The sequence below is a fragment of the Epargyreus clarus genome, unplaced genomic scaffold, assembly GCF_041222505.1.
Source record: "Epargyreus clarus isolate Ecla_fem2 unplaced genomic scaffold, WU_Ecla_fem_2.2 ptg000025l, whole genome shotgun sequence".
NCBI lineage: Eukaryota > Metazoa > Arthropoda > Insecta > Lepidoptera > Hesperiidae > Epargyreus > Epargyreus clarus.
In genome coordinates this window covers 2,209,329-2,231,991 of record NW_027332232.1, presented here as the reverse complement: position 1 = coordinate 2,231,991, position 22,663 = coordinate 2,209,329, and the positions used below count along the sequence as shown (strand labels likewise).

General features: G+C 40.5%; 2 protein-coding genes and 1 long non-coding RNA gene across 4 annotated transcripts in view; 1 reads left to right on the top strand and 2 right to left on the bottom strand.

The window, feature by feature from the left end:
• Positions 1-270: 270 nt before the first annotated feature.
• Positions 271-8,303, top strand: Fer2LCH (ferritin 2 light chain). Of its 2 annotated transcripts, none has more exons than XM_073087112.1 (6): positions 271-484; positions 1,522-1,640; positions 4,394-4,627; positions 5,889-6,070; positions 7,201-7,519; positions 7,645-8,303. In XM_073087112.1, the coding sequence occupies exons 2-5, from the start codon at positions 1,523-1,525 to the stop codon at positions 7,363-7,365; spliced, it is 699 nt and encodes a 232-aa protein (XP_072943213.1). In that variant the 5' UTR covers positions 271-484; position 1,522; the 3' UTR covers positions 7,366-7,519; positions 7,645-8,303. The 2 variants fall into 2 exon arrangements, with proteins under 2 accessions (XP_072943213.1, XP_072943212.1); XM_073087111.1 differs by having other exon boundaries at positions 7,201-7,562; positions 7,688-8,303.
• Positions 1,964-2,522, bottom strand: LOC140752788 (uncharacterized). The gene is made up of 2 exons (XR_012103457.1): positions 2,403-2,522; positions 1,964-2,165 (listed from the first exon to the last, which is right to left on the bottom strand). It is a non-coding gene; the product is annotated as an uncharacterized LOC140752788 (long non-coding RNA).
• A 3,106-nt stretch (positions 8,304-11,409) lies between the features above and the next one.
• Positions 11,410-22,663, bottom strand: part of l(3)72Ab (U5 small nuclear ribonucleoprotein l(3)72Ab) — a 51,370-nt gene continuing 40,116 nt past the window's right edge. The window contains exons 36-42 of the mRNA XM_073087120.1: positions 22,234-22,366; positions 19,193-19,340; positions 16,142-16,318; positions 15,452-15,586; positions 13,309-13,416; positions 12,761-12,875; positions 11,410-12,168 (exon numbers count right to left, since the gene is read on the bottom strand). Of these exons, the coding sequence (XP_072943221.1) occupies positions 12,044-12,168; positions 12,761-12,875; positions 13,309-13,416; positions 15,452-15,586; positions 16,142-16,318; positions 19,193-19,340; positions 22,234-22,366 (941 nt within the window). The 3' untranslated portion in view covers positions 11,410-12,043. The remainder of the gene's footprint in view (positions 12,169-12,760; positions 12,876-13,308; positions 13,417-15,451; positions 15,587-16,141; positions 16,319-19,192; positions 19,341-22,233; positions 22,367-22,663) is intronic.

Here is a 22,663-nt window from a genome sequence, read left to right as displayed (position 1 = left end):
GGGAATGTGCGGGGAGGCGGCAGGGTCAACAATGTTGCTATATAAAATCTCCCAATTACGCTGCAAAATTGTAAAGTAACATATAATATTTATGCATTTAAATCTTATTGAATAACACAGCAGCGATCAGGAATAGTATTCTCTTAATTGTTAAAGATTTATTGTGTGTAGAAGTTTGTTAAAAACTTGAAATATTTAGTTAGGTTGGGTAATTTGATTTTCGAAGTTGACAACACTTAGTGCAGTGCCAACTTCAGCCAATGACGACGAAAACTTCACCTTTGTAAAGCGCTCGCTGTCATACGGAGTATACGGAAAATAAATTATAAATATTGTTTGTCACACATTATCATCGTCTAGATCGGTTCTTTGTTGGAAGTCGCCTTCTGCGCCAGTGTGTGTAAAGGCAGTACTTTCGACTGCACGATATCTGCTAACTTATTTTAATTGATTCGAAATTTAAAACGCATTTAGAAATTCACACGTAAGTATTTACGGATTTTCTTAATTATTGTCTTTGTACGTTTTGCCCTTCGATCTCTTTTGTGTATTTGACAGTTTTTTTTTTTATTTAAATTTGGAATTCAACATTTTTTTTCTTCATGTTTTCTTTTTAAAAGTGGGTGGTTCCAAAACAATGTGCAATAATAGGGAAGTAGTTACATTATGCCATAATAGTAATTTATATTTATCTTTTTTAAAATTTATTGCATCGTCATTCGATTACTGTTTTATCTAAATACGTTGTAATCCGGTAATAAATCAGATTGATTGGCTGTTTTCACAATAATCTCATCGATAGTGGTCAATCCAAATATTTTGATATATTCGTGATTAAAAACAGATTAAGCTTATTTTATATCGCTTCTATCGTAGCTAAGATTCTTTAATTACTGAATTAATCTAAGAAACGTAATATCCTAAAGTCAAGGGTAAAGAAATAATGAAGATAAAAATAAATATTTTAATTTTTCGTTCGAACAAGTTATAGTACCTATTGTATTAGTTTTTTGCTTCGGATTATTTGCTTTCAGAACTAGTTTTTTTCTATAAAGGAGTTGTATTGTGCAGTTGTCACTTATTGTCTACACAAAGTCGTAGGTTCGATACCCGGTTAAGGTTCTAAACAACAATAAAATCGGAAACTTGTTTTCTTGTGTGAGAATCAAACCCGGTTCTCTAGGAAACATGTGACTGCAACGCGGATCATTAATAGAATGATTTTTATTGTAATATAGATTACTTATAAAAAATATTTGAATAAAGAATACCTACCTACTATCATCCAATATTTGAAATTCGAACATGATCATCAACCTTGCTGAAACATACGAGAACTACTGCTGATCAACTTTTATTATGATGAATTATTGTAAATGTTTGTAGCATGCGCCCAGTTTTCGAATTTCGAACATAATCATAAACTTCTTTTTCTTAACAAACAAATTCCAAGCGAGAAGAAGGTAATGTTCAGTATTCCGCCGATTTATATACATACAATTTTAAATGTTTGTCCTGCAGAATGAAGACAATCGTGCTAGTAGCTTGCCTCCTGGCTGTGCCTGGGGCCTTCGGCGTCAACACGTGCTTACACGATGCCATCAATGAGTGTGGACAGGCCAGGATGACAGACAATTTTCGTATGTATTAATATTTGATTTTTTTTATAAGGAAGCCATAGATTAGTAAAGATTACTCACTCCTAACAAGAAAATGTACCCATTTTTGAGAATTGAAATAGTTGCGTAAAAAAGTTTTGCCACGTCTCCGTGCTAAAATGTCCCTAAAATATTTGAAGTAATTATTTATTTATTACGTAATTATTACGTAAATTAGTTATTTATTCGTAAATTTCTCTAAAAATGTTTTTATTTCTCAAGGATTAAAAAAAAGAACTTACTAAAATAAGCCGTTTGTGGCTTCATTCAATTCCAAGGCGGCGAAGTATCTTTACTAATCTATGAAGGAAGCAGCTATTTCGCGTGCAGTCCAAGTGATGGTATAGTTCGCGCCAAACTGCTAGTCCACTCTGAAGTTGTTGCGAGCAGGTGTAGTCATACAATTACTATGGCGACGCGATTCATTTCTATATTCACAGCGGACTAGCAGTTTTACGCGGACTATAAGTGGACATCATGGCCTGCCCATGGATATCTGTAATCACCCTACATACAATTTAATAGACACGCATGCACACACACACAGACTCACTCACTCACTCACTCACACACACACAGTACACACTCACACTCACGCTCACGCTCACACACACATAAATTACTATTACACTATATAATACTCGCGACTCCCGGACACAGCTTTATTATGTAAATAGTTTAAGTTTTCTCATTTTAAGTGACCATGTATGTCTTATGAGAAAATAAAGATTCTTTAAACCCAACCTTAGATAATGCTAGAGTCTTATTAAGGATTGGGCACGGATGTATTGCTATCCTGAGGACTAAGCTGGAATGCCTTAATTTTCAGTTATATTTCATGAATGTATCAAGAAATGAATAATTTGAAATAAAATAACATTTGTATAAAAGTCTGTAAAAAAAAATATATCGATATTGTTATTTTACCTCTTATCTCGCAGAGCAGACCTCCATTTGTCAACACATTCACTGATTCCTCCTATATCTACATAAATATTTTATTTTAAAGTATAATACTGACTATTTACGCAGCAGTGATAGCCTAGTGGTTAAGAAACGCGGCCTCCCGATCGAGGGGTCCGAGGTTCAAATCCCAGGCACGCACCTCTGATTTTCAAATTTATGTGCGTATTAGAAATTAATTATCACTTGCTTAAACGGTGAAGGAAAACATCGTGAGGAAACCTGCATACCTGAGAGATTTATAAAAAATCTTAAAGGTATGTGAAGTCTACCAATACGCGGACTATGGCCTAATCCTTCTCATTCTGAGAGGAGACCCGTACCCAGCAGTGGGACAGTAATGGGTTGATGATGACTGACTATTTATAGCCTGTCATTGACATATAAGACAAACCCAACAACATCATCAACCCATTACTGTCCCACTGCTGGGCACGGGTCTCCTCTCAGAATGAGAAGGATTAGGCCATAGTCCACCGCCTGGCCAAGTGCGTATTGGTAGACTTCACATACTTTTGAAGAACTTTGTTTTTTTTTAGTCCTCAGGTATGGAGGTTTCCTCCCGATGTTTTCCATTACCGTTTAAGCGAGAGATAATTAATTTCTAATACGCACATAACATTTAATATCAGAGGTGCGTGCCCAGGATTTGAACCTGAGCTCAATCAATAGGCTGAGTTAACCACTAGGCTATCATTGCTTCAACATTATATGTTAATAACCATCGAGTTTGGGCTAAAGTTACTAATACATACACTAGCTGACCAAATGTTGTATATAAATAAAAAAAAATGTGAGCCGTTACGGGACGCCTGGCAGATGTGAAACATCGACATTATTTTATAAAAGTAATATGCAGAAAAGAACATATTGTGATAGGAACTAAATATGTCATAATGATAAAATGAAATATTACGATTTTTTTCTAGATAACGATGACTATTTATTGAATAAACATTTATTTTCATTAAATACAAAAATTTACGTATTTATTTCAAATCGTGACTACTTAATTCTTGCGCATGGCGACGCATCGCCACACCGTACACACTACTGCATATAGACTGTATATATATACCATCGTATAGCGTGGCGACGCGTCGCCACGGCATACGTCGCCACGCCAGAAATCGGTTTTACGTGCGGCTATAGATGTTTCACATCAAAATGTTAAGGGTGAACAACCCTTATCACTTAGGGGTATGAAAAATAGATAGTAGCCGATTCTCAGACCTACTGAAATGAATATAAAAATTGGTGAAAATCAGTAAAGCCGTTTCGGAGGAGTACGGTAACTAACATTGTGATTGTAACACGAGAATTTTATATATAAGATATGTTTAAGAGACATTAACATTACTCTCTGCAATTAGGTTAAAAAATGGTTGCCTGTAAAGTCGGTTTTACGGGCGAAGATTTTACGTGACAACGTCTTTTTCTCGGTAGAATATTTATTGATATGAATATAATTAAATTGCACAATAGGAACAAGAAATTGAATGAAAATAAGAATTGCACAAATTTTAACTATAGAAATATATTTTGTTTAGTCTCTAGTGCTGCGCGCGCGGCAGACCGATCATAGTTGAGTGGGAGAGAGACGCAAGGCATTCGGCGGGCCTCTCTCTCGTTCGGTGACTCATCGTAACGTTACCGGGCGTTACACTTTTTCATAAGTGACTCCCAGCCGCAACCTAATTTAAGACGTTGTCACGTCAAAAAACCTTGAGTCGTCATATGGGAAAGCGTCTCTAAATTGCATGTTATTCCAGTGTTACCAAGTTGTAATGCGGTCTATGGCAACTACGGCAGACATGGCAACGTAGCAATAGAGATGCAAGCGTACGCTAACCTCCACATCGAGAGGTCCTACCAGTACCTCCTCTCCGCAGCGTACTTCAACAACTACCAAACCAACAGAGCCGGCTTCACGAAGCTCTTCAAGAAGCTGTCTGATGATACATGGGCAAAGAGCATTGAGCTGATCAAGCATATTACTATGAGAGGTAAGTTTGCTTGACTTTTTTACAAGTTTTATTTTGTCATTGTTAGCACTCATTATCATTTTAAGGTGGTAAAGCCTTCCGGTTTGACTCCAGCGGTACCATCGCTACACCTATTTCTGCCTAATAACAGCAGTGTTAAGCGCTGTTGTGTTCTGGTTTGAGGGTAGCCACTTACCATCAGGTGGACCAACCCTCTACTGTCCAAATGAACTTGGGCTTACTCTCAGATTGAGAAGAGCTTAAGCCATAATTCATCACAGTAGCCTAATTTAATTACACACCTTACAGAATATTTTCGCTAATGGTTACCCAATAGTATTTTGCACGCCAAATATGGCAAATGTGAGAAACTGTAAAATTCTGTACAACCTACTAACCACATTCATGCAAATAAATAATTATGACTTATGACTTATGATGACTTATGAACAATGTTTTTCTTTACTTTTAAATCAAGTGATAATTATTCTTTTAATACACTCATATAAATCAGAGGTGCTGGGCAAAGATCTCTCAGATTGCGAAGAATTTAGAGCCATAGTTTCCCGTGCTGGTCGAGTGCGGATTGGTTTACTTTTCATATGTCAAAAGTGGTAGAATATTTTGTGGTTCGACTCCAGCGGTACCATCGCCACACCTATTTCAGCCTAATAACAGAAGTGTAGCGCTGCTGTGTTCTAGTTTGAAGGATGTGGTAAAGGAGACATGTTTATCTAAGGCATTCTAACTTAGCCCTAAAGGGTAACAATGCATCTGTTATCAACCTCAAATAGGACTCTTTATCTTATCTGTGGTTATAGATGTCCATGGGCGGCAGTAACCACTTATTATTATTTTTTTTATAATATAGGAGTAGCAGACGAGCATGCAGTCCACCTGATGGTAAGTGGCTACTGCCGCCCATGGACATCTGTAATCAACCCCAGATAGGATTAGATATTCCTACCTGAGGTCGGCCACAGATGCGCCGCAACCCCTGAGGACTAAGCTGGAACGCCTCGGAAAAGTCTGTCTCCCTTACCACACCCTTCAAACCGGAACACAGCAGCGCCTAACACTGCTGTTATTAGGTGGAAATAGGTGTGGCCGTGGTGCCGCCGGAGTCGAACCACAAAGGGTTCCACCACTTACCGTTTCATACATCATTACCTCATCAAGTGCTTGCAAGCTCGTCTGCTACTCCTATATTATAAGAAAAAGTAATAACTGACAATTTATAACTATCTCCAAAGGCCTATACAAAATAAACATGATTGAACAGGTGACGAGATGGACTTCACTAGTCGCTCCACCCAGGCCAGTGCTGCCAAGAACGTGACCATCGAGCTGCAAGAGCTGGGCTCCCTGGCCCACGCGCTCGACACACAGAAGGAGATGGCTGAACGCGCTTTCCACATTCACAGGGAGGCTACGAGGAATAATGCTAAGTCGCATGACCCTGAGGTGAGTAGCTATGTCATTTTTATAACCATTTTAAAATTTAATTTAATAATTTTAAAATGTAATGGAATCTTTAAATTCGATTTTCACCCTTTTAGAATGGTCAGAATCAATCAAAACTTTGAACAATTATCAAGAACCAATGACAATACACAATTTTGTCCCATCAGGATTGTCAGGATTTAATTTTTCTTATGCGATTTTAGCGTAGATTTTAAAATATAGTGCCTTTTTTTTTGTCATAGAAGAAATAAATACCAGCATTATTATAGGATGAATTTTTCAAAAATGTGTTAGGCCAAATCCAAAATTTATATTTTTAATAACAAAAAATTTTAAAAGAGTTACAATTGGGCATAAAGCAAAACTGCATATTTACATTTCATAAAAAAACCTATTTTCATAGTTGAGAATTGAACATTTTGCAAAAAAAAACCCACTACATTATTGCACTACATCACTATCAAATTGTGTCGCTTATAAGAATCAAACTATGAAGTAATGATAAGAACAAACTAAAAGAAAAGGCTAATTGTTAAGGCAAAAATTAAATAACAAAATAATACTGTGTCTTATTTTGTTCAATATTCTTTACTATGTTTCACCCGCGGCTTCGTACGCAGTCAGAGGTTATCTATCCCTTAGGAACGGCACTGTTTTACGGAATATAAGGTACCCTATGTCCTTTTCTGAACGCCTGACAACGTGTGTACAAAATTTCATGACAAATGCTCAAATTCGCATTGATAGTAAAGATGTGTATAGTTTGTAGAAAACTGCTAGTCAACTCTGAAGTTGTTGCGAGCAGGTGTAGTCATACAATTTGCTATGGCGACGCGATTCATTTCTATATTCAGAGCGGACTAGCAGGTTTACGCAGACTAAACTTAATTTCTTGCTTAAACGGTGAAGGAAAACATCATGAGGAAATCTGCATACTTGAGATATATATAAAAAAAATCTCAAAGGTATGTGAAGTCTACCAATACGCACTTGGCCAGCGCGGTGGACTTTGGCCTAACCTTCATTCTGAGATAAGACCCGTGCCTAGTAGTGGGAGAGTAATGGGTTGATGATGATGATGATACTTCATTTCTCCATTACAAAAAATGTAATGTTTTTGTCATCCCCAGATCGCTCAATACCTGGAGGAGGAGTTCGTGGAGTACCAAGCCAAGCTGATCAGGGATCTGGCCGGCCACACCACCGACCTGAAGAAGTTTATCGTTTCCAACAACGGACAGGACCTCTCGCTGGCTCTGTACCTCTTTGACGAGTACCTCCAGAAAGTTGTTTAAACTCAGACATATAAATCTTAGATGCATCTTACTACTGCTGTGTTAGGCACTGCTGTTCTTTAAAGGGTGTGGTAAGGGAGATATGTCTCCGAGGAGTTCCTGCTTAGTCCTCGGTTAGCGCATCTGTGACCGACCTCAGGTAAACTTATCTGGGGTTTATTACAGATGTCCATACGTCAATAGCCCCTTACCATCAGGTGGATTGCATGCTCGTCTGTTCCTCCTAATTATAAAAAATGTATCTGTGACCAATCTCAGATAAATCTAATTCTATCTGAGGTTGATTACAGATGTCCATATGGCAGTAGCCACTTACCATCAGGTGGACTGCATGCTCGTCTGCTACTCCTATGCATACTACAAAAAATCAAAAACTATGAATGGATTAATATATAACCAGTAAATTATCCATATTTTACCTGTAATAAGTTAAGATGCATCTGTGATTTAAGTATAAATTATATCTATCTCATTAAATCATGTTAAATAATTATTATACTATTGAAATAGACATAGTCCTTGTAGAATTAAACTTGTCATTAGATTGACTATAATAAAAGAAAGTAAATTAGTTTAATATGCATTGTTTTTTATTGTTTCAAATCAATTAATTAGCGACAGATTTTCCCGCTAAAAAATCGCTACAATAATGACATTGACATCTGTCAAAATAAATGTCAACTGTCAAATGACTAAGATTTACTCCACTATGCAACTATAATAGTCACAAAACCATTTTTAATTTTTAAAATAATTCCTAGGTTTGTACTAGCAAGCCCATACGTACGAAATATAGGCTGTTTGATAAAATTGTGATTTTAAGTTCCATTTCGTATAGTTATTTTAATTTATCGTAAGTTCAACCAAAACATATATGCCTAGTGCCTATATTTGTTTTTTATTTACGTTTATTTTGAAATAAAAGTTATTATCGGCTATGCTGTTGTTTTATTTTACAACTGTAGGATTGGTAGTGTATTATAGTGTATTTTGAGTGGTAAGGGAGATATACTTTTCCGAGGCGTTCCAGCTTATTAGTCGTCAGGGGTAGCGGCGCATCTGTGGCCACCTCAGACAGGAATGTAATACAATCTGGGGTTGATTACACGTTTCCATGGGCGGCATTATCCAATTACCATCAAATGGACTGGATGCTCGTCTGCTACTGGTATGATGACAAAAATCTGGTTTTAAGACAACATTATGAGACCCTGATTCGTTGTTAAACTTAGCCTTGGGGAAACAACTTTCATATTTCAGAGTAAATCTTGCTTGAGGTAGCAACGCACAGTGTTTAGGCTACAGGCTGACCTGATTGGCTGCTTGGGGAAGAACCTTCAAGGGAATGAACCTATACACATACGGAAAATAAACTATGTAATCTATTACAATGAGACAGCTAAAAGGTCAAGATTTTCCTACTTAATTGATATGTATGATAAATTATTTTCCTAGAAAATGTCGGGGCTTAAGGAACATACGCTGAACACGTAAAAAAATTGTAAAAATCATTCAAAACTGACTAATTTTTCCCACATACCTTCATGCAATTTTTAATTGTTTTGTTAAGAGCTTTTAAATAGGGAATATCGCATGAGTTTATTTCGAAATTTATGCATTTAGCATTGTATATTGAGTAATTGATTATGGTATTGGTTTGGGGAATATGGGACGCATGTTATTTTCAAAGTATGCACTCGAATTACTGTATATTTGAAGAAACGTAAACATTCATCGGATTATTAGCTTCTTTTCCAAGTTTCCTCGTATATTTTACTTAAATAGTAGTTTTATTTAAGGTTTTCTTATTAGTTATATTTTTCTTTACAATTAAAGTACCTTAGTTTTAATTTCTAATAAAGACAAGAGTGAACGATAATATTTAGGGTATTATTGAGTTTAAATGACATTAAAATAAATAATTAATATTGCCCCATGGTTGCCTCGCAAACTTTTTTCAGATTGAAATAAGATCAAGCTTAATGGGACTTAAATTTTCAGTTCATTTTAATTCACTTTGCAACATTTTTAGCATAATGGAAAAACAAAATATTCAAAGCAGATACATATTAAAATTAGATATTTTATCTTAATATAAGTACGCATCTGTATACCTTATCTTTACATTCAGAAACTTTTCCTAACCTTTGCTGTTCTACACATTGTGAAACAATGAACAGTCATTGTCCTCAAATATGTTATAGATTGTTTATGAAAATGCAGACCACTTAAGATATTCACGTCAAATGGATTGAAGTTTGTTATCTAATGAATAGATAGGGATTTATGAGAGATACAATCTATTGATACCTAGGTTTCGTCATTCTAGAATGCTGTTGACACGTAGCAGATAAATATAATCAATAAGTATATCTTAAGACCGTTGTCTTATTAGCTACACTTAATTAAGAAGTGGAAATCTTACTTCGATATTTATATAATAAAATATATCATAAAAATGCAAAAACTAAGCTAAAATCTTACAACGAAAATCGTTAATCCAGACGATCCTCATAAGTAGCATGGGTCAAAATTATTAAAATCGTGTGTTGTCATCGGTTCTTGATAATTGTTCAAATTTTGAATTATGGTTAAAACTGGGTAAAAATCAGTTCAAAGATTCCTTTACTAATTGATTTCGAATTTGAATTGATCCGTAGTTTTCTGATTGATTGATTTCGAATTTTTAAATATCGAAATACCTAATTTTTCGATCCGACTGTTTTTTGAAAAATCAACCCAAAGGGGCAAATATTAAACATCATTATATTATGATGTTATGATTTATGTATAATACGAAGTTGCTGGAAAAGGGTAGTGATTTTTTTTATAATATAAGGGTAGCAGATGAGCATACAGTCCACGTGATGGTAAGTGGCTACTGCCGCCCATGGACATCTATGATCAACCCCAGATAGGATTAGATATTCCTACCTCAGGTCGGCCACAGATGCGCCGCTACCCCTGAGGACTAAGCGGGAACGCCTCGGAAAAGTCTGTATATACTCACAGAGAAGTGATAGTATATACTTACAGAAAACCACGTATAAAATAGCTTTTCAAAAAAATAATGACTGGAAAGTACTAATCTATGCTGGAAAGATAAAGTCTTGTAAAATTAAAATAATACTAAATTATTTTACAAGTTTATCTATTAAGAAGTGTGTAAACATATTTAATCAAAGTACGTTAATTAGGTACCTAAGACGAGTAAATATTTACTCAACCTCGGATGCCGGAGTAACTATTTCCTTATAATTGCATGTTAATATTATACATTGTTTAATAGGCCAGCGCCATCTAGTGACCACTTTCTAAGTTAGTAATCAAAGTGCCAAATTAGTTTCAACACCCCCACTAGATGGCGCTTAAAAAGTTACATCTAGAATAAATTGTGTGCGACGTAAAGGTTCTGCAATTCACCTATAGATGGCGCTTGATGGACTTGTAATTTTTTTAAAGATTAAAACTACAATAATCTTGTTTCCGATATTGCTGCAATTCCCCAATAGATGGGTCTTGATCGACTTGTTAGTTTTATTTAAAAGTAACACTAAAATAATTTTATTTGGGATATTTCTGCATTTCACCAATAGATGGCGCTTAATGGAACAGTAAAAAATTCTTGTTTGCGATATTTCTGCTACTCAACAACAGATGGCGTTGTAAATTTTATTTAAAAGTAATACAAAAATAATTTTGTTTTCGATATTTCTGCCACTCAACAACAGATGGCGCTTGATGGACTTGTAGGTTTTATTTAAAAGCAATACAAATAGTACATTACGATATTTTGTTTGCGATATTTCTGCCACTCAATAACAGATGGCGCTTGATGGACTTAATGAACTTGTATAATTTTTTTAACGCAGTATAAAGCCAAAGATATTTTATTTTAATCAAGTTTTAACGTGTTTTAAATTTAAATTGTTACATGTGCTGCATTAAATTATATTAATTAAATTATTTATTATTAATTAAATTATATATTATTTGATTGATATTAAATTATATTAATGGTTAGGCAAGGATATAAAAACGACATTTACTTTATTATACCAATATAATCATAAATCATAACAAACGAAATCACAAAACAAAGTATTTTATGTTCAAAAAGAAATGAAAACTTCATTTTTACATCTCCCTCTTCCTGTTCCTTTGAAATAGGACAGCCTCCCATCTTTTTTCTTTATACCGTTAGGTTCTCCATTACTTCTTTCTCTAAAATTATCTATCTTTTATCATTAATTGCTTCATGTTCCTTTTTTATCTTGTATTGTTCATTTCAACTGGTTTTATTGTACACATTGTTTTTTCTTAATCTTTTACCTTTTATCTTATGTCCCTCTCTCTTCCTATTTCTATTGCTTTTAGTTTACATTCCCTTTTTAATTCTCCAATCTTTTCTTTATCTTTAGTCATATATTCCTTTTTTTAGGTGTTATCTTGTATTGTTGTCTATTCCTACTAGATTTAGTGTACACATTGCCTTTTATCTCCAATCTCAATCCATTATCTATCTATCTTTCAATCTCTTCTTAATCCTTTATTATTTTTGTATCTGTGTTTGTGTATCTTTTAACTTACCCCCATCCTCCCTACATCATTCTACCCTTCAATCTTTCATCTTTTGTCTACCTCTCTTTTATCTTATCTCAACCCCTACATCCTCGTTCTATTCAGAGTCGCTGGAGCCCGAGGCTGTCTCCTGGACGTCCACGGTGAACTTGTACTCCTGATCAGCACCAAGATACGCATCCGACATGAAGTAGAGTGTGTACGTGTGGCGTCCAGATGTGCCTGATGATAGTAATATTATAATAAATTAATCCATCTCTTCATCAAACTATAGGAGCGTATAAAAATTCATTTTTTGTGTTTTTTTTTATATAGTACAGGAATAGCAGACGAGCATGCAGCCCACTTGATTGGTCATCTGTAAACAACCCCAGACAAGACGAGATATTCCTATTTATCCCTCATCACACCCTTCAAACACTGCTGTTATAACAGATATAGGTGTGGCGCTGGTGCCGCCTGAGTCGAACCACAGAGGGTTCCAACACCTTCAAATTATTTTTATGTAGTTTTCAAATTTGTCGATACACATCTCAATGGAACATAATAATAGTTTCATTATTTTTTTAAAGAAAACGATGGAATTTTTTACGTTAAGTTTACTTAATTAATTATTGGAATTAATAAACAATTAATTGGAGACAAAAATAATTAATAACTTTAGTTATTAAGTTTACTTAACGTAAAAAATCCATCGTTTATTAATTCCAATAATTAATAACTTTAGTTATTAATAACTTTAGTTATAAATTATTTTTGTCTCCTGAAAAGTAGGATGTAATGTAGTAGGATGTAATGTTGTCGAGTTTCTCACCGCATATGAAGTCCAGGCGCACTTTGGCGCTGCGAGCAAGCGACACTCGTTTTATGGACAGTAGAGAATTCGATTTAGGGTCGCCTATCACCACCCACCAGCCTTCCTCGCGTTTCTAAAAAACAAAACATAATTAATGTAAATTAATGTTAAATAAATTCATTATAATTCAAATTCTACTTGAGTCAGTTAAATAATTATATATTGTCAAAGTGAATAGCCCGATCCGAAAGTATAAGAAAAATTCTGCGCGCATTTAATATTTGGCAAAGGGAGATCTCCCGCCGGGCTAGGTGATCATGCCCGGGGAGCGGCCGCGCTCCAACAGTCTCAGTTCGGAACTTGTATATATGCCAGATATTTAGAAAACTTCGATAGCGTGGTTCAGAATACTCGTGGCGCCATCTCTTGTCGAATAGCGGGAGGTCGCTACAAATATATTCAACCTGCACATTCGTAATCTAATGTCGTTAATGTAATTCGTAACTTTTTAGACTAAATGCAGGCCATTTAACGTTCGTCACTGCATACTATTTTCCCGTACGCACCTGCGGGAAGAACGGAGCTATTACAGGTCCCACGATGTCGTCCTCTCGCTCCAGCGAAACTTCCACCACTATCGGCTTACCAGCTCGTAGACGACGTTCGTTCTTCACCTTAAAACACATAATATTAGTTAATAAGTTATATTCATAACACAGGTCAACAAAAAATATATTTTTGTTTGTTGCCCTGGATATCTCTTTGGATTTATTTACTTTCAAACTTACAAAATTCGAATATATTTATAAAATTGCTGAAGTGGCTCTTGTTTTTTTTAATTTGGCATTTTTTGTTTTTTAATTATTTTTCCTCTGAAATCGATATTCCAGGTCATCCAAATTATAATATCATAAAAGTTATGTTTTCATAAATGTTAATAGTTATTCTTATGCAGTACAGAGGTTGCTACATAAACGTCACGTGACTCCCACCCCACGTCACGTCACCCCCTCCCCTCATTTCGTGTAAATACCGTCGAAATCAGTGTTTTCTTAAGGTTAAAAGACGCACAACGCGCTTTTGGGTAAGTTGCTAATACTTGATTTATTACACATTTCCATATTGTGTTTTTGTATTGTTTGTTTATGTTTCCGTGTAGTAAAGTACTTTTTTATTTTGGTTGATATAATATTAATGTTTATTTTGTTCTAGAAATATGAATACTACGCGAAGAAAATGCAAATATAGCCCAGACGTTTTTCGTTACATTTGTGGTGTTTATATAAAAATAAAACAGACGCGAAATATTACAGACTATATCATGAGGTACATACAGAATATTTTGGTTTACATATTGAAAAACAAAATAAGTCGTGGGTTCCTCATAAAGTTTGTAAGTCTTATGTTGAGTCGTTACGTTTGCGGAAAAAAAGAGAACGCCGCGGACTAGAATTTGGTATTCCAATGATCTGGATGAAGCCGAAAAATCATTTTGATGATTGTTACTATTGCGTAGCGGATGTTAAAGGTTGTTTAGGTAGTAATAAAGCAACAAAGTACGAAGAAATAGTACAGAAAATGTTGAGGAGCTTTAAGAATTTAGGAGCACACACGAGTATAAAATTGCTATCTCCACAGTCATTTAGAGATAGATTTCCTGAGAATCTGGGAGATTATAGTGAAGAACAGGGAGAGCGCTTCCACCAAGACCTTAAAGTTATGGAAGAAAGGTATAAGTGAAGATGGAATAGCCATATGATGGCATATTACTACTGGTCTTTAAAAAGAGATTGTCCTGAAAAAGGTCTTAAAAGACAAGCATATAAAATACATTTTTCAGAGATTTAACATAAATATACATATGTTTTTTTGTTATTTGTCACTTGTTTTTACCTTAATTGAATATTAAAACTTGATAATTTATAAGAATATTTAATAAAAAAAGATTTCTACTAATATACTTGTTTTTGTTCCTATACTGACTGCCTTTTTGTATAATATAATATTGATGAATTAAAAAAAAAAACTAGAGCCAATATTCAAAAACTGTTTTTAGTTTCTTAAATTAATAACATAAAAGTATTCGAAACCACTCTCACTTCAAGGGCAACAAAACCACTGTTGACCAGTGATAATCATTATATTATATAGCGGGTTTTTGTAACATTGTATCGGTTGCCTACCAAGGGCAAGCTTTAAAAATTGTGCCAAAATTTTCCTCCCCTGGCAAGATTTGAATTTACTTCCCATGGCAAGATTTGAATTTACTTCCCATGGCAAGATTAGAATTTTCCACCCTAGCAAAATTAGGATTTTTCACACCTAAGCAAAATTAGGATTTTTCACACCTAGCAAAATAAGAATTTTTCACCCAAAGCAGAATTAGGATTTTCGACCCCTGGGAAAAAATAGAATTTTCCTGCCCCGAAAATATATAAATTTTCCACCCTAGCAAGATTAGAATTTTTCACCCGTGAAAAAAGATTTGAATTTTCGATTAAGTTTCCAACTCGAGCACGATTTGAATTTTCCACACCAACAAAATATGAATTTTCAACTCCAGGAAATAAATGAATTTTACAACTCGCGCAATATTAGATTTTTCCACACTTGCCACGATTAGAACTTTAGTAGGTCCCAAAAAACCCCTAGAAAGTACTCAAGCCAACCCCCCCTTCCTCATCATTAGGTAACTAAACACCATCATACCTCATACGTTAGCTCCACGTTAGGATACCGGTTACAGAAGCGCGCCACATCAGCCATCTCCGTCGGCGACAGTTGCAGCAGCTTCGCACGGGAACTGTCCTCCAGTTCCATCACGTCAAACACCGTCTCCACACCCTGGGAACACAAAGTTAGGGTTTATGAAGAAAAGTAGTTAAGGGTTCCAAGGTTTTGAAGGGTCTGTGGTAACATTCAACGGTATAGATTATATACTATGCTGAAGATGTTGCCACAGACTAAGGGTCTACCTTCAACTCCTTAAAAATAACATCTGTGGTCTAGTTGCATAACATCCTGGTAAATCTTGCTCATCGAAATCTTACCACAGCCGGATGTACGAGTTTTGGATCCATGTCATCTGCGTGACCACATGGACTAATTATAGGGTTTTTGGACTTCCAATAGTCTGTGGTAGAATTCCATCACACTGTTGAAGATACATTATATAAACTCAATGTAAATTAATTTACTTTTAAATATATCTATGTGTCACTCTTTGATTTGATCAGTCTGTCTGTCAAGTGTATGTATAATGTAGTGTACAGATTCCAAGTAATATATCGTGATTAATCCTGCAAGTTCGTTTATATTATCCTATAACTCCTTCACACACCCTGGCAATTGCCCATAGAGACCGTACCACAGCCGGAAACCGAACTCTGAACTCCTCACCTTATCAGCACACCGCTGCACCAGCTCCGGCGTGAAGTGGGGCAGCTGGCGGAGGTACGAGTCCTTGGCCCACATCGCCTGGGTGACCATCTGCGCCAGCTCCATCGCCGCGACCGCTGGTGAGAGCCACCCACTGCTGGAGACCACGTCCACACAAGCCTGGATCAGACGGATCGCCTGGAACGTTAAAAATAATAAATTAGATTGAATAATACATAGCAGTGCAAGCAAGATCAATAATCAACTCGTTGAGGCACGTTGCTACTCCTGATGCAAGCAGCGTTTAACACTATACTTTTCCGAGGCGTTCCAGCTTAGCCCTCAGGGTTAGCAGCGCATCTGTGGCCGACCTCAGGTAGGAGTATCTAATCCTATCTGGGGTTGATTACAGATGTCCATGGGCGGCAGTAGCCACTTACCATCAGGCGGACTGCATGCTCGTCTGCTACTCCTATGTTACAAAAAAAAAGGTAGCAACCACCAGTCTTTCTAAGCCTCAGTCCACTGAGATCGTCCAGCCTCTCCACCCCCGGCTTTATTCTAAGTTCCTAGTTCCTTCAGACTTCTAGTCTTCTATGACCCTTAATCCCCTGTGACCAGCCAGTGCTTCCAGCCCTGCAGGTCCAACCATTAGTCCCCTATGAACGCCTTTTTCTCCTGACCCCTGTGACCCATCACTGCCTCCAGCCCCTGCGATCCCCCGACCCCTCGCGACTCCCCGACCCCGTGCGACCCCCCGCGACCCCCTGACCCCCCGCACCCCCCGCGGTGTCGGCCTGCAGCTCGGCGGGCAGCTGCGCGCGGGACAGGTGCGCCTGCAGCAGCACGTGCGACCCCCCGACCCCCCGACCCCACCTTGGTGAGCACGGCGGCGGTGTCGGCCTGCAGCTCGGCGGGCAGCTGCGCGCGGGACAGGTGCGCCTGCAGCAGCACGTGCGACCCCCCGACCCCCTACACCCCGCACCCCCGACCCCCACCTTGGTGAGCACGGCGGCGGTGTCGGCCTGCAGCTCGGCGGGCAGCTGCGCGCGGGACAGGTGCGCCTGCAGCAGCACGTGCGACCCCCCGACCCCCTACACCCCGCACCCCCGACCCCCACCTTGGTGAGCACGGCGGCGGTGTCGGCCTGCAGCTCGGCGGGCAGCTGCGCGCGGGACAGGTGCGCCTGCAGCAGCACGTGCGACCCCCCGACCCCCTACACCCCGCACCCCCGACCCCCACCTTGGTGAGCACGGCGGCGGTGTCGGCCTGCAGCTCGGCGGGCAGCTGCGCGCGGGACAGGTGCGCCTGCAGCAGCACGTGCGACCCCCCGACCCCCTACACCCCGCACCCCCGACCCCCACCTTGGTGAGCACGGCGGCGGTGTCGGCCTGCAGCTCGGCGGGCAGCTGCGCGCGGGACAGGTGCGCCTGCAGCAGCACGTGCGACCCCCCGACCCCCTACACCCCGCACCCCCGACCCCCACCTTGGTGAGCACGGCGGCGGTGTCGGCCTGCAGCTCGGCGGGCAGCTGCGCGCGGGACAGGTGCGCCTGCAGCAGCACGTGCGACCCCCCGACCCCCTACACCCCGCACCCCCGACCCCCACCTTGGTGAGCACGGCGGCGGTGTCGGCCTGCAGCTCGGCGGGCAGCTGCGCGCGGGACAGGTGCGCCTGCAGCAGCACGTGCGACCCCCCGACCCCCTACACCCCGCACCCCCGACCCCCACCTTGGTGAGCACGGCGGCGGTGTCGGCCTGCAGCTCGGCGGGCAGCTGCGCGCGGGACAGGTGCGCCTGCAGCAGCACGTGCGACCCCCCGACCCCCTACACCCCGCACCCCCGACCCCCACCTTGGTGAGCACGGCGGCGGTGTCGGCCTGCAGCTCGGCGGGCAGCTGCGCGCGGGACAGGTGCGCCTGCAGCAGCACGTGCGACCCCCCGACCCCCTACACCCCGCACCCCCGACCCCCACCTTGGTGAGCACGGCGGCGGTGTCGGCCTGCAGCTCGGCGGGCAGCTGCGCGCGGGACAGGTGCGCCTGCAGCAGCACGTGCGACCCCCCGACCCCCTACACCCCGCACCCCCGACCCCCACCTTGGTGAGCACGGCGGCGGTGTCGGCCTGCAGCTCGGCGGGCAGCTGCGCGCGGGACAGGTGCGCCTGCAGCAGCACGTGCGACCCCCCGACCCCCTACACCCCGCACCCCCGACCCCCACCTTGGTGAGCACGGCGGCGGTGTCGGCCTGCAGCTCGGCGGGCAGCTGCGCGCGGGACAGGTGCGCCTGCAGCAGCACGTGCGACCCCCCGACCCCCTACACCCCGCACCCCCGACCCCCACCTTGGTGAGCACGGCGGCGGTGTCGGCCTGCAGCTCGGCGGGCAGCTGCGCGCGGGACAGGTGCGCCTGCAGCAGCACGTGCGACCCCCCGACCCCCTACACCCCGCACCCCCGACCCCCACCTTGGTGAGCACGGCGGCGGTGTCGGCCTGCAGCTCGGCGGGCAGCTGCGCGCGGGACAGGTGCGCCTGCAGCAGCACGTGCGACCCCCCGACCCCCTACACCCCGCACCCCCGACCCCCACCTTGGTGAGCACGGCGGCGGTGTCGGCCTGCAGCTCGGCGGGCAGCTGCGCGCGGGACAGGTGCGCCTGCAGCAGCACGTGCGACCCCCCGACCCCCTACACCCCGCACCCCCGACCCCCACCTTGGTGAGCACGGCGGCGGTGTCGGCCTGCAGCTCGGCGGGCAGCTGCGCGCGGGACAGGTGCGCCTGCAGCAGCACGTGCGACCCCCCGACCCCCTACACCCCGCACCCCCGACCCCCACCTTGGTGAGCACGGCGGCGGTGTCGGCCTGCAGCTCGGCGGGCAGCTGCGCGCGGGACAGGTGCGCCTGCAGCAGCACGTGCGACCCCCCGACCCCCTACACCCCGCACCCCCGACCCCCACCTTGGTGAGCACGGCGGCGGTGTCGGCCTGCAGCTCGGCGGGCAGCTGCGCGCGGGACAGGTGCGCCTGCAGCAGCACGTGCGACCCCCCGACCCCCTACACCCCGCACCCCCGACCCCCACCTTGGTGAGCACGGCGGCGGTGTCGGCCTGCAGCTCGGCGGGCAGCTGCGCGCGGGACAGGTGCGCCTGCAGCAGCACGTGCGCCTTCACGTGCGGCTCGTTGTAGCGCACCGTGCTGCCGCTGCTCGCCGTCGGCTTGTGCGGCACCCTGGAATGGTACGTGTTCGTTACACATCGACGAATAGCTCGCCGGATACGTGCACGGTATGACCCGAAAATACTGAGATATTTGTATGCGTGCGTGACACGAATACGTCTACGGAAAGACCCGAAACGACCAGTAAACGGAACTAATTTTTTTATGCGCGTATGACACGAATATTATTACAGGAAGAACCAAAAAGACCGGATCATCAAACTAAATATATTTTATGCGTGCGTAACATGAATACGCGCACGATAAGACCCGAAAAGACCGGTTTGTCAAACTAAATACACTCGTATTTTTATGCGTGCATAACACGAATACACACACGATAAGACAAATATATTTGTAATTATTGTTACAAAAATAAACTAATATAAAGCCTCCGCTACACACGATCTATCTTTATCCATTAATCTATCACGAACCGTATTAACACCTATGCCCAAGTAATGTTTAATTGCCACACTAAATCATTATCGTAATGACGTTCAAGTAATGTTTATTGCGAATTCATTAGTGACAAGTAATTAATTTAAAAAATCAAAAACCCGACTGCACCAAAAAGGTTGAAGTAGAATTTCTAAAAGCAGTGAAATAGGCATTTCATTATTTTTATCCAGAAAGCCAAATACAAAATTTCATAGTAGGTTTCTGCTTGAAAAACAAAAGATGTTCAAACAATATTATCCTATTTTAACCTCGTAGTGCTCATTTACGCTATATAAAGAACCTATGTGTAAAATTCCAGCACGCTTAAGTTCAGCAGTTTCCCTTTGCGTTGATCTCTGGCACAGCAACTCACTTATTTAGTCAGACAGTCATCTCGATGTGTATATACGAGCATATGTATACTAGCTGACCCGGCAAACGTTGTGTTGCCATAAAAATTAAAAAATGTTAAGGGTGAACAACCTTTATCACTTAGGGGTAAAAAAAATAGATAGTGGCCGATTCTCAGACCTACTGAATATGTATATAAAATTAGGTAAAAATCGGTGAAGTCGTTTCGGAGGAGTACGGTAACTAACACGACAATTTTATATATAAGATATATTATATAATGTATGTGTAATCTCCTCTTAATTTCCTTTATTTTGACACCCTACTCGATAGGTTTGGTTAACTTTTTTTAAAACGTGTTACTATTTCGCGAAAAAATCCACCATTTACGGTCTATAAAATATATAATTTCATTAAATCAAAAATTCGGTCATTATTTTACCTCGTTAGAGGTAGAATTTCATTATTTTTATCTAACAAGCCTGATACAAAATTTCAATGTTTGCTTCAAAATTGACGATTGCTCAAATGAACTTTTAACCCTTATTTTACTCTCTACAGGGTTGATTTTTCGGAGGGGGATAAATTAGTGCGTCCTTGTTCCTATCCAGAAAGCCAAATATAAAATTTTATAGTAGTTGCTTCAAAATTAAAGAATTTCAAAAAAACTGTTTTGCCCTATTTTACCCTCTTAAGGGTAGAATTTCCAAAAGGCCTTTCTTAGTACTTATTCACGCTATATAGAGAACCTATGTGCAAAATTTCAGAACTGTAAGATCCTTGGTTTAGGCTGTACGTTGATTTCTGAAAAATGAAAAAGTCATTTAGTTAGTCAGTCAGTCAGTCACCTTGCTGTTTTATATATATACAAATATGTTTTTATAATCTCCGTTTAATTTCCTTTCATTTGATACCCTACTCGATAGGTTCGGTTAACTTTATTTTTTAAATGTGTTACTATTTCGCGCCAAAAATCCGCCGTTATGATTTTTTTTTACTTACACCTATCTAAGGACACTCGGGTTATTGAAACAAATATAATGACACCTTAACTGTTGAAATTCATCCACCCGTTTGTTAGATCGGATCAAATAAAGAAAGACAAACATACAAGATACGCGCGAAAAACATAACCCTTCCTTGGCAGTCGGGTAATAACGGGTTCACTAAACTCGTTCACTTAACTATTTATTTTATAAGAATTTTAACATTACATTTATGCACTGCGGTGTTCACGGAATAGAGAGCCATAAACTAAATTATAGAAGGCTAAATTTACAAATAAAATTATATTTTTTAACAAAACTACATATGTTTTATACATGCGTGACACAAATAATGCAACGAAATAACCCAAAAAGACCGATTTATCGAACTAAACCCATTACCGTCCCACTGCTGGGCACGGATCTCATCTCAAAATGAGAAGGATTAAGCCATAGTCCAGCGCGCTGGCCAAGTGCGTATTGGTAGACTTCACATACCTTTGAGTTTTTTTTTTTTTTTTTATAAATCTCAGGTATGCAGGTTTCCTCACGATGTTTTCCTTCACCGTTTAGCAAGTGATAATTAATTTCTAATACGCACATAACTTTGAAAAATCAGAGGTGCGTGCCTGGGATTTGAACCTCGGACCCCTCGATCGAGAGGCCGAGTTTCTTAACCACTAGGCTATCACTGCATAGCATATTGGCAAGTAATCTTTCATTTATCGAACGGAATCTTGAGTTATCCTCTTATAGCGTGCCAACACAAATTTTATTAAAAAAAAATGTGAGCCGGCACGGGACGCCTGGCAGATGTGAAACATCGACATTATTTTGTAAAAGTAATATGCAGAAAAGAACATATTGTGATAGGAACTAAATATGTCATAATGATAAAATAAAATAGTATTCGAGCTCAGTGTAGCGAGAAAGATGGCTTAACGCCAGATCGAGTAGGAGAGAATCGCACAGTCGATTGCGCATGGCGACGCGTCGCCACACCGTACACACTACTGCATATAAACTGTATATATATACCATCGTATAGCGTGCACGGCATGCGTCGCCACGCCAGAAATCGGTTTTACGTGCGGCTATAGATGTTTCACATCAAAAAATATACTCACTTAGCAGCCAGCGCTTTGATGATATTCTCCTCACGATGACGTATGCACAGCTCGGAGTACTCCGCAGCCGAGGATATGATCTCCAGCAGCCCTCGGATCTTCGTCTTAGACGTGAGCGAAAGGCTGAACAGCTCTGGAGGGGAATGTATATTACGTCATTAAATTAATGTTATTTTAATTAACCGACTTCCCAAAGGAAGAGAGGTTATCAATTCGTCCCGTATATTTTTTTAAAGATTGAAAAAATCTAATTCAATTTCGTTATTTGCTAGAACACAGTTATTACACAAATATTATGTATATACTATAGTCCGAAGAAGAAAACGAGCATGCAGTCCACCTGATGGTAAGTGGCTACTGCCGCAGATGGACATCTGTAATCAACCTCAGATAAGATTAGATTCCTACCTGAGGTCAGCCACAGATTATT